This window comes from Eptesicus fuscus, chromosome 7, assembly GCF_027574615.1.
Source record: "Eptesicus fuscus isolate TK198812 chromosome 7, DD_ASM_mEF_20220401, whole genome shotgun sequence".
Lineage (NCBI taxonomy): Eukaryota > Metazoa > Chordata > Mammalia > Chiroptera > Vespertilionidae > Eptesicus > Eptesicus fuscus.
In genome coordinates this window covers 57,364,433-57,376,317 of record NC_072479.1, presented here as the reverse complement: position 1 = coordinate 57,376,317, position 11,885 = coordinate 57,364,433, and the positions used below count along the sequence as shown (strand labels likewise).

At 52.3% G+C, this 11,885-nt stretch overlaps 1 protein-coding gene across 2 annotated transcripts; it reads right to left on the bottom strand.

Moving 5' to 3' along the window:
* Nucleotides 1-4,578: 4,578 nt before the first annotated feature.
* LOC129146997 (keratin, type II cuticular Hb5) lies at nucleotides 4,579-11,040 on the bottom strand. 2 transcript variants are annotated; one of them, XM_054718450.1, is made up of 9 exons: nucleotides 10,618-11,040; nucleotides 8,671-8,879; nucleotides 8,042-8,102; nucleotides 7,801-7,896; nucleotides 6,924-7,088; nucleotides 6,534-6,659; nucleotides 5,934-6,154; nucleotides 5,164-5,199; nucleotides 4,579-4,765 (listed from the first exon to the last, which is right to left on the bottom strand). In XM_054718450.1, the coding sequence occupies exons 1-9, from the start codon at nucleotides 11,038-11,040 to the stop codon at nucleotides 4,579-4,581; spliced, it is 1,524 nt and encodes a 507-aa protein (XP_054574425.1). The 2 variants fall into 2 exon arrangements, with proteins under 2 accessions (XP_054574425.1, XP_008138928.2); XM_008140706.3 differs by having other exon boundaries at nucleotides 4,579-4,772; nucleotides 5,168-5,199.
* Nucleotides 11,041-11,885: the final 845 nt, after the last annotated feature.

Sequence of the window (11,885 nt, the reverse complement as noted above, 5' to 3'; positions counted from 1 at the left end):
TTGATTTGGGATTAAAAAACAAGATTAAAAAAAAGACCTGAATGTGTAGAAGATATTTTGCCATAAGAATATATATTTGATCTCAAAACATGGAAAAACCTTTGAGTTGTTCTCCCTGGCAATGCAGTTCTTCTGATGTCTCCAGAATTGGTTCCCAGGGAGCACATTGGTCCTCTTGGACTTGGGAGGACCAAGATTTCTCTTAGGATAGTGGTCCCCTAGTCTCTGCTTCCTGGACTCTGAGGGTCTGGGCACATCATGGTCTGGATCCCACCAAGAGGTAAAACCAGGTTCAAAGGGCTTTCAGGTCTTCTGTGAAGAGGGAAAGGCATCCCACCAGGCACCTGCTGACCCATGGAGGAATTGTGGGGAAGCATAGGGGAGGGGTTGCCTTTTCTTTTGATGGTGCCGGTGCAGGATGTGTATATATACATACGTGTGCCTCTGGTGTTTTCTCCAGTTTTTAATGCGAAAGCTCATCCTCTGAGTGCTGCCTCCACCTCTCTCCATCCTCTGGCTACTCACCTCTCACCACCATTGTGCAATAGCACCAAGGGAACAAGGGCGGGCATGTTGGGGGGGGGGTTCCCTTTGTTTTAGAACAAAGCAGAAATGGGCGGGGATTTCCAGGGGGCAGGAAAGTGGTGTGAGGCAGTTGTGGACTAACCCTCTCCCACTGCAGGTCCTCCAACACAAAGAGGCAGAACTTGGTGCCGGTGTTTTCATTGCTCTAATTTTCAGTGAATAGAACACTCAATTCTGTCTCCTCTTAATGTCCGCATTCCTGAGAGTGGCCTCGGTATGACACGGGGAATTTCCAGCTGGTTATTTCCTGTGTCCATGTGCATTGCAGAGCGATTTCCTTGATCATGTGGTTAATTCGAGTTTGTCACTATGCTTGGCTCCGGTGAGTAATGACACCAATCCGTGCTTCCTGAGATCCCAAAGATTGAAGCAGGGGACAGTTGGATGCCACATCCAGCACTGCTAGGGTTCAGGATCTGAAGAAGGGGCTGCGCACAAATGAAAACACTAGACAAGAAATATGAATTTAGAAGGCATGGGGGCCAAGTGGAAATCTCTCTCTAGAGGAGAAGCTCACTGACTTCTGGCCATCTGCTTTTTATTTACTTGAATACACATTTTCCCTTAGCAATGCATACAGGCATATCAAAGGTAAAGTTTGGTAAAAAGTAAAAGGATTATCAGGTTAGGGAATTGCCTTCAGCCACTGAGCCCACAGCAGGGCAATATTATGCTGATTTTCAGCCCTGCTGAATATCAAAGTCCATTGGCCTTCCCATGGGTCTTTTGGCATGAATATGCTAACTACTGTTGGTTTTAGCCTCCAGCAGTTGGAGGCACTGGGGCTGGGAGCCAGAGCCAGTTGGGAGTGGGTGTTGGTGACAATGGTCCAAAGTGGAGGTGACTTGAGACTTGGCTAGGAGTGCTGGTTGCCTCAGAGGGAAAAGAAGACTCCAAAGCCCAAGCCTCCCCAAGTTTTTGAAAGGACTGTACTGCAGCCGAAACCGGTTTGGCTCAGTGGATAGAGCATTGGCCTTTGAACTCAAGGGTCCCAGGTTCAATTCCAGTCAAGGGCATGTACCTTGGTTGCGGGCACATCCCCAGTAGGGGGTGTGCAAGAGGCAGCTGATCGATGTTTCTTTCTCATCGATGTTTCTAACTCTCTATCCCTCTCTCTTCCTCTCTGTAAAAAAAAAAAAAAAAAATCAATAAAATATATTTTAAAAAAATAAAAACAAACAAACAAAAAACATGAAAGGACTGTACTGCATACTTCTTCATCCTTTGAGGACCCTGTGTACTTTTGGGGGGAAACTGAATAGTTGAAATAGAGTAGAAAACAGACAGAAGGTCTGATTTTCTCTGATGGAGGTCTTAGCTTGGTCTGTGGAGTTTCACAGGAAAGGGGAGCCCAGGAAAGAGTGCTGGAATCACCCACATGGGCCAACTTTATCATTTGGGCCACCTGCTCTTCTGACTTCCCTAAACTCTTGATTCCAGACCACTCGGCCTCTCCTTTAAATTTGTTTTCTTCTAATAAAACTTTAGTTTGTAGTTACCCTTGAATTGCACCTTTTGCTTTCCATTGGGAATAGTTCTTTTATCAGGAGAGGCTGTGGGAGCCCCGGAATCCTTGAACCAGAGGAGTTTGCTCGGCATTTTGCTGTTGGCTGCAAGGAGGGCTGCGGGAGAACTTCCATCTTCAAAACCACGGTGCCTCTGGCTGACTGATCGGTGGACTGGTCTTTAAACACCAAGCATGGGAACTTATTAAAAGCTTATTAATATCTCTAGGTTCCTGGCTGTTCAGCTTTTTAAAACATGGTGCCATATTTGGGGGTGTGTATTTGGCATTTTAGTTATGCTTGGCCCAGACCCATGGTAACATCAAGGTGTTTTTCCCAAGCACAGACTTACTCCAGCACCCCAGGACCACAGAAGGTGGCAGGGCTGGAAAGGATCCCCAGGTCTGCAGGCTGACGGCCAGAGCATGGAGGCCACTTCTTGCCAAAGGTGTCCCTCAGACATGGCAGAGTTAATGCTCAAATTTTGATCTCCGGACTTCTCAGCCCCTGAGATTTACCCTTTCCTGTGGATGAATGAGGTGCCACAAATGGAACGTTGGCCTCTTGTGACTATGACCATAACCTTAAGGCCCAGACAGGTGGGAGAAAGGAGGGGAACAGGTGTCAGCTGAGCACTCGGAAGAGGCCACTGCCTCCCGTGAAGTTGCAACCCTTTGGGCCTGAAGTGAGGATTCATAAGAATGACTTAACTTCTCCCAGGGAAAGGCTGGGGGATGGGGCAGCAGAGGGGGGCTGGCAGGTGAACATCTGTGTGGAATAGTGTATTGGACTCACCTCCTATGGATAAATGGAGGTGAGTCCAAGAGGGTTGATGTCTACAACTCCTGCTCTACCAGCTGCCTGCGTTTATCCAACCACCTCAGGCCTGACATGGCCCGAACCACATCTTAGGACTAGTTGGGTGTCAGAGCCAGGAGGAGACACTTCCTGCCCTCAAGGAACTTCCAGCTTGATTCAGACTCCAGGCACACCCAATGACATCCCTGGACCCAAGCCACAAAGACAAAAACCAGAGATCCTCAGGGTTTTGGACACTGTGGTTTAGGGGGAGGGGGATGTGTGATATGAAAGGGAGGGTGGGGAGGGAAAGTACAGAGAGCAATGAGCAAAGGCAAATGGGAGGGTGTGTGTGTGTGGGATGGCCTATGTGTCCATGTGGGACAGTCCTTGGTGGCCTCAGAGGGTAGACCTCTCTCCATTAGGTGGAGCCCTCATCTAGGAAGATCAGCACTGGGTGGGCTGAGGAGCAGGTGGAAAAAGAGGAGATGGAGAGAGCCTGTGCTTGGCATAAGGAGCCCACACATAGGCTGGGAACTTGTTTGAACCAGGCGGGAGGGGGTGAGAGTGATGAGTTTGGGATGGGACTCTGGCTGCTGCAGGTATGTGGGGTATGGTCAAGAAGGAAGAGGTCATGGGGGGAGCTGGAGCTGTGGTCCAGGCCTGAGTGGACCGAGGAGTACTGAGTTGGAATCAGGCTATGGAGTGGACAGGAACAGGCAGAATCATTGGGGAATTGGGGAAACACTGCATGGGTGGGGGTGGGGCTGGAAAGGCTTGGCCAGCGGGAGATGGGGCAAGAGGGAGTTAAGATTCAGAATGCTGGAGGGGGCGCACACTGTGTTCATAAGATCACATATCCTTGCATCGCAGCAGCATTTATTGAAACACCGATTGAGATAACCCAGAAGGCAAGCCACCCACAGACAGTCGTAACAAGCCAGAGACCCAGGAAGTGGCCTAACCTTCTACATCCCACCTGCTGCGTGTTGGACAGACCCCTCCTGCACGGGCAGAGGGAGATCTGGAGCAACTGTGGAGTTTTCTTTGAAATGTATAAAGTGCATTCAATAGCAATACCTGTCCAAAGTCTAAAGGATTTCCCTCCCCTTAATGGGCCTCTCAATGGGAGGTCACGTGAGGAGTCTGGCTGGAACAGGTTAACTCAGAGGAAGGCAGTCAGTCGGAGAGACTAGCATAACACACAAAAATGACCATGGGGCAGGTGCTCCCTGCAGAAATCTTCCCAACCAGTAGAGGGAGCTGCAGGGTGTGTTGGGGGTGGGGGAGTGGGGGAGTGGGGGGGCGGGAGGGCGGTAGGGGAACTTCCTCTCTGATTCTCATGTTGTTGGAGACCTGAGGATGGTTAGGCTCGTTTCTTGTTCCAGGGGAAGGCCAAGTTCCCATGATGTCCAGCCACCCGAGTGACTGGTAATGTCCCAGAAAGCTTGGTGAACAGTGCAAATTGGCCACGGGTATTTCTGAGTTAAATTGGGCTTCAGTGAAAGGCTGGGAATGACTCTCTAACGGAAGCCAATGGGAGACAGGAAACAACTCCCTAAAAAGAGAAGGTGGCGGAGCGGCCCCAGGGTCTGTCCCTCTATAGGAACATGTGGAAAATTCCAGAAGCAAGCCCACATTTCCATTCACACACCATCTGTGCACATACGGACGCAGGTGGCCCCAGACTCTATGCAAAGCGGACAGACCGGCTGCTCCCGCAACTGAAGCTGGAGGGGCGCGGCTGGCAGGGGGCGCAGGAGTCAGGCGCCATCACCGTGATGCTGCCCCCCGTGGCCATGGGGCCGGAGACAATCTGGCGCCCCGGGGTGGTGCTACATGTGAGGCCCCCACAGGTGACACCGCCGCGGGAGCTGCTGACGCCTGTGGGAAGAGGGGACACCTTGGGGTGAGGGGCCTGCCATGATCTCACCAACCCCTTGACGGATGCCAATTGGCTTCCACATGGCAGGCGCTTTCTCCTCCTCAAAGTGGTTAATAACGCATGCCCAGCTCCCCTCAGCCTCTCAGCCCTTCTAGGGGACTGGGGCAAGAAGGACCAGGGGACCCTGGGGACCCAGAGGGGCGAAGCTGCTTAGCCCCATTTCCATGGCCTGCAGTTCACTTCTCCACCAGGGAGGGCGCTCAACTCTTCGTGTCCCCAGTGAGACTCCAGGGGAGGATGAAAGGAACTTTCCAGGTTCAGGGGGCTAGGCTGTAGGGTTCAACCTTGCCCATCAACAAAGCCATTTTCTAGGGGATTTCCAGCAGATACTTACAAACATTCACGGCGCCCACACCTTCGCACAGCCTGTAGAGAAAGAAAACAGTTAACTTTGGACACTGAGCTGGATTCATTGAGATGATGGTTGCTTGGGCACAGAGAGGGCCGTCCTGAGTACAGATCCTACCCCCAGAAGTGGGAAGGGCTCCCCAAAGTCTGCATTAAAGGCTCACTTTCTTTAACTGTTTTCTGACCACAGAGACAAGGTCTTCTGATTTTCAGCAGAGGTAGGTGAGATTATGAACTCTACCATTGCTTCCAATTTGGGAGACCAGACCCGCACTGGGTAGTATGATTGGGCTCACAGAAAGCAGTCAAATCACATGCACCAGTGTGTGTGAAAGGGCTTTGTGGTCAATGAAGAGCTATCACGCGCATGTATGTGTGCATACGTATAGAATGCATTGTCCTTAAAATGAGCAAGCCTGCCTGCAGCCTCTTGTAGGAAGCTGCTCAAAGACCATGGACTTCAGAGGCACATGACTTGGGTGCAGGTCCTGACCACTGCACTTATTAACTGTGTGGCCAGAGAAAGTTACCAAACACTGAATCTTACTCCTTATCTTTGGATGGGAAAAACGATTCCTACCTCATCAGATTGTGAGCACTTAGCACACGCTGAGCACGTAATAGGCATTTGATAATTGTTATTGAAGCTTGACCTGTACTAGTGGTGGGTGGAGATGTAGCTCACACTTGGGCTTAAGGAAATTTAATGCCCCAGGAACTCCTGTACTCCACAAGGTCTTTCTTAGCCCCACCTGTGCTCCTCGCCCTCCAGCAGGCGCCTGTAGGTGGCGATCTCGATGTCCAGGCCCAGCTTGGAGTTCATCACCTCCTGGTACTCCTTGAGCAGGCAGGCCATGTCCTGCTTGGCCTTCTGCAGGGCGGCCTCCAGCTCAGCTAACTTGCAGCGGGCATCGCTGATGGCCGCTTCGCCCTGTTGCTCTGCCTCGGCCACGGCAGCCTCCAGCTTGGCCCGCTATGGGGAAGGAGAAGTGAAGACAAGGATGAGAGAGAAGGCACAGCTTAGTTCGCCCAAGCTGATAGATTAGGGCAGGGAGTGGAAGATCCCAGAGAAAAGGCAGGTTAACTCCCTAAGACCAGGTAGTTAATGGGATGTACACATGAAGGAGATGGGTAAGCTTTTCACCATCTCTCTTTGGTGGTGGTCACAGGGTGGCCAAGAAGAGGGTCATCAGTAATACAGCTCATCCCAGCTCAAGTGTGTGATGTGGTAGAGCCCCTGCCCACTCTCTGGGTCACGTGCACACTGTGAGGCCTGCTTGGGGGCAGAGGGCAAAGGGCTTGGTGCTGCCGTCTGCCTGTGCTCGGTATCTGAGTGCTCCCCACACCCTTACCTGGCACTTGGCGTTCTCAATCTCGGCGGTCAGCCTCTGGACCATGCGGTTCAGCTCGTTGATCTCCTCCTTGGTGCGGCGCAGGGTCTCCCCGTGTCGGATCACGGTGGCCTTCATCTCCTCGCACTGGGGGGAAGCAGAGATGCTCCTGAGGCTCAGGATGAGACATCCCCCCATTCAGGACACCATGGATGTTAGTGCAGGCTGTACAGTGCTCAGCCTGTGCAATCACTCATGGCAGCCCTGCCCTGCCCCCTCAACCTGAGAGCTGCCTGGCCTCTGTTACCATCCCTAGGATCAGAAATCCTAGATAAAAGCAGCCTTTTCTAATATACGCCTCACATCCCTCCCACTGCCATGTCTAGGTGGTAGGTGTCCTGTGCCACTCACCTTGCTGCGGTACCAGGACTCGGCCTCGGCCCGGCTGCGGCTGGCGACGTCATCGTACTGGGCCTTGATCTCAGCCACGACGCAGTCCATGTTCAGGTCCCGGCTGTTGTCCATCTTGACGATGACCGAGGTGTCTGAGATGTGGGCGTGGAGAACCTGGAGCTCCTGGGGGATCAACAGCCAATGCATTTGATTCTGATGCCTGGTCTGGGCCATGTGCTCCACCCCTGGGGGCAGTGCCCACTCTCCGGAGGGGACATTGGTCATAAATGCTACATGACTGCTGCTCCCCATGTTCCCACCTGCTTTCATTCACACACAGTCACATCATAAAGCAACAAAGCTGGAAGGGGCCCTAGAGGTCAGCTGGGGACAGCCTCTGATTTAACAAATGGGAAAACTGAGGCCCAGCATATGAAAAAGGCCTAACTCAAAGTCACCCGCCAGGGGAACTGGGGTTTCAATGCCAGGACTAGTGATTTTCCCATTAATTAAGATGCCTGTCTAACTAGAAACCCACCCTGATCCTCACCCTCACATATGTACTTTCATATCCATGTGTAGACTGACATGTGCACAGACCACACACAGGCACACAATACACACTACAACACGCAGAAGTGCTCAGACATAGTGAGGCCCGACCCCACACAATCCACAGTCCTCATACACGTATGCCAGACTCTCAACTCCACATACATACAGGTGTCTGTGACAGCTACACACCATGTCCTTTTTGCTGTGTGTACATGCTCTTTTCATGCTTACATCACACATACACATGCAAACACATGCACACAACACAGCTTCGCCCCTCTCCCCCCGGTCTCCACATCTCCCCTCCACTGCCCTGGCTGGTTGGCAGGGGCCCCCTCACCTCGTCATAGAGGCGCTTCAGGAAGCTGGACTCCTCCACCAGGGCCTCCACGTTAGCCTCCAGGTCTGATTTCCGCAGGTATGCGCAATCCACGTCCTGGTGGTGGAGAGAGGAGGAAGGGTGTGTGTGGGAGGCCCAGTGAAGGAAGGTGCCCCTGTGTTCAGTGTGGTGACCGCGCACCCCGGTGGAGGTTTCACAGCTGGGTGCCCCTCCCTGCCTGCCCTGTGACCAGTCCCCTCACCTTTTTTAGAACCACGAACTCGTTCTCTGCCGTGGCTCTCAGAGCCACCTCCTCTTCATACCTGAGTGTGGGGGACAGAGGGGCCAGAGCTGAGGGGCTGGCGCTTAAGATACCAGCCCAGTTCCCAGGCAAGCTCTTCCGGGGGTCAAAAGGGATGAACTCCCTGCAAATGCTATCTTGTTCATCTCATGGTCTCTTTTGTGTGTTATTCATGAGCTAGCGCTTGTGCCAGCCTAGCTTGTTCCACCCCAGGTCTGCTTGTGGGATGAGATTAGGGAATCGCGCTCTACACCCCAAGTCTAGATCCAGAGAGAGTTAGTGCCCTGGGCAGGGCGAGCACAGAGCCCACGTCATACAGGTGAGCTGGGAGGGGCAGAAACAAAGATAGCTGCAGAACCCACTGGGATTCCTTTCCTCACTCCTCTGAAACCAGCTCTGAGACCCACAGGACCTCCCAGCAGTGGAGGTGAAGCCAAAGAATCCGAAGAAACCTAGGTCTCCCCTGGACATTGCCTGGGGATCCAGGTAGCTCCTGTTGATGGCAGGAATCTTAGAGAAGCTGCTTCTAGAAGGTTGTGGGCGGAGCCTTCCCCTTCCCCCTATGTCCCCCCTGGTTGTGCTGCACTCACTTCTTCTTGTAGCCCTCCAGCACCTCCTGCACGTGGTTGAGCTCGGAGGCCAGCCTCCCGCTGTCGGCCTCCACACACTCGGCCTCCCGCCTCAGCGTCTCGATGTAGCCATTGAACAGCGGCTCCAGGTTGCTCTCGCAGCAGCGCTGGTTCTGGTAGAACTGCCACTTGGTCTCCAGCAGCTTGTTCTGCTGCTCCAGGAAGCGCACCTGCCATTCGGGGTGTGGGAAGAGACTCGGTAGGGAGTCTAGGAGGTGCATGGTCCACAGAGCTCCCTCTGCCCGGATGTTCCCTGAACAGCCAGGTCCAGCCAAGTGCTGAGCCATGGGGTTGAGTGTCTGCAACTCAAGGGCCCTGGCTCCCCCCGCAGGCAGGCTGAGTGGGTGTGAGGGAAAGCGCTCAGGCTAGACACCAAAAGTCTGGTTCAAGCCCCAGGTCTGCCACTCTAAGTGGGAAAGTTGTCTAACCTCTTGGTGCTTGGTTTTCTCATTTCTAAAACAGAGATGATGATAGTACTTTCCTTAAAGTAGTGAAAACTGAACCAGTTAATCCCTGGCACATAGTAAGTGCTTCACTAGCTTAACTATTACTGAAATCACTATAATTAACAATTATTATAATTCATTTATTCATTTATGAAACACTTATTGAATATTTACTATGTGGTACCAGGGACTATGCTAGGATACACACACACTCACACACATATCCATCTATATCCATAACATCTATATCTATATCAACTATATTACATATCTATATCTACATATATATCTATATCTATATCTATATCTATATCTATATCTATATCTATATCTATATCTATATCTATATCTATATCTATATCTATATCTATATCTATATTCTTTCTCCATCTATTTCATTCAATCCTTACAGTCCTTTGGGTGGGGAGATGTTATTTCCATCCACATACAGATGGGGAAACCGTACTTGGTGTGAAATCACTAGCTTATTGCTACACATTGATGGAGCCAGGATCTGCTGTCCTTTGAGTCCACTTCACCTGCCCACCACAGTGTATCTAAATAACTCATCTAAACTCTCTCAGCTTCAATTTGTTATTGAAAAAATAGAGATAATAATGTACCCCATTGGGTCAGTTTGAGGATTAATTTCGATCACTACCAAGAAAGTGATAACAGAAGGCCACCCTGTCACCCCCAGAGCCCCGGATCCCAGACCTCAGAGCCTGGTTTTATGTACGCCACCAGAGTGAGGCATCATGGACACCGGAGGAGCCAGTATGAAGGGAGGTGCAGAGGTGGCCTTTATGGGTGGCATTTATCTCACGGTGCCAGTGGGCCTCCTCTCACCAGCCTGCTGCCTTCCCTTCCACAGTCCCAGCCTGGCATCCATGAAAGGGGCTGCTGAGCCTGCTTGGATAGCTGTCGCACCTCCTTGCTCACTACTATCCTTGGAAAATAATGATAACAGCTAACGCTTACTATGTGCCCACATTTTTCATGCATGAACCCATAAATCCCCACAACCACCATTTGTCTGAGGTCTCAAACTGCAGAGGGGCAGAGCAAGGATCGGGGAGGCACGGGGCTCCCAGCCATGCCCCAGCCGCTTCCTGTGCTGCCTGGGCCATGAGCCACAGGCCTTTTGTTCTCCCCATTCGCGCCCATTCTTTCAGCACCCAGCGCCCAGTCCAGTTTTTCAGGGGCAGCTCTGATATTCCTGTTATCTCCGGAAGCACACAAGCACTTTAGACCGCAGACTTGATTTCTGGACCACTCTGGGCCCTCCATACACTTTGCTGGAATTAAACAGTGAAAATCAATCCTCCTGCCTACAACGGTGGCCTTTCTCTCCCTCTGCTGCCTCACACCTGGCTGCCAAGCCGCATCCCCAACAGACCAGGACCTTCCCAAGGGAGGGCAGGGCTGGAGCCTCCTCTGGACCCTCCTGGGCCTCACTGACCTTGTCGATGAAGGCAGCGAACCTATTGTTGAGACACTTGATCTGCTCCTTCTCCTCATGCTTCACGCATTGCGCATCGGGGTCGATCTCCAGGTTGAGGGGCGTGAGGAGGCTCTCATTGACGGACACGGTGGTGATGCAGGGCGGGCTGGGCCCGCACACGCCGCCTGAGCGGTATCCGAAGCTGCGTCCGCAGGAGCCGGAGCGGAAGCCGCCCACCGCCATGCGGGGCCCACAGGCACCCAGGTGAGAGAGGCTGCGGCTCCCGAAGCCCCCGGTCAGCCCCCGGTAGCAGGACACCCCCCTATAAGGGGCGGCGGTGATGCAGCAGCGGCTGCCGGTTTTGGGGGCCACAGCCGAGCAGGAGCTGAAGGTCCTGGTGACCCCACATCCCGAGTTGATCCGGTAGGAGCGGCAGGACATCGTGTGGGTCTGAGCAGAGCCTGAGCCAGCGGGCCTCTTCCAGGGCTGTGGGTGCGCTGCTCAGGTTCCTCTGGCCTCTCTGGTCCTTCCTGGCCCTTTTATTGGAGGGGAGAGCGAGGGTTGGCGGCATAAAAGTAGTGAAAAGGCATTTTATGTTGTTTATTGGCTTGGGGAGTTTGCCAGCAACTCCCCAAAGACTCGTCTTAAAGGTGAGCTCAGCGGCGACTCTGGGACTGCGTAAAAGTATTGAAGATGTTATTAGGAACACTGTGCGTTTGCACTTTTCATCTTCAAAGCTCGTTCACATACATTAAGTAATTAATTTTCTCATACTCTCCCTGTGAGATGGCCTCAACCCACACCTGGAGACGGATAAGAACTCCACAACAGTCTCCGTGGCTGGTTTGGGGGAGAGGCAGGGGCCCTGTCTCAGGGGGAAGTGCTAGGGGCCCAGATTGGGTGAGACCACGAGATGTTATCACCTCTTTCCTCCTGGCTCCACGAAGTGTCCCCAGTCAAATAAATCATTGAGTTTCAGGGGGTGATAGGTTAGACCAGTGGTTGGCAAACTCATTCATCAACAGAGCCGAATATCAACAGTACAACGATTGAAATTACTTTTGAGAGCCAAATTTTTTAAACTTAAACTTCTTCTAACGCCACTTCTTCAAAATAGACTCGCCCAGGCCGTGGTATTTTGTGGAAGAGCCACACTCAAGGGGCCAAAGAGCCGCATGTGGCTCGTGAGCCGCAGTTTGCCGACCACGGGGTTAGGCGAACCCAGACCCACCCGGCAGCATTGCCTGGGAGGTGGGTCAGGACAGAGGGGCCATTCTGACCATGCT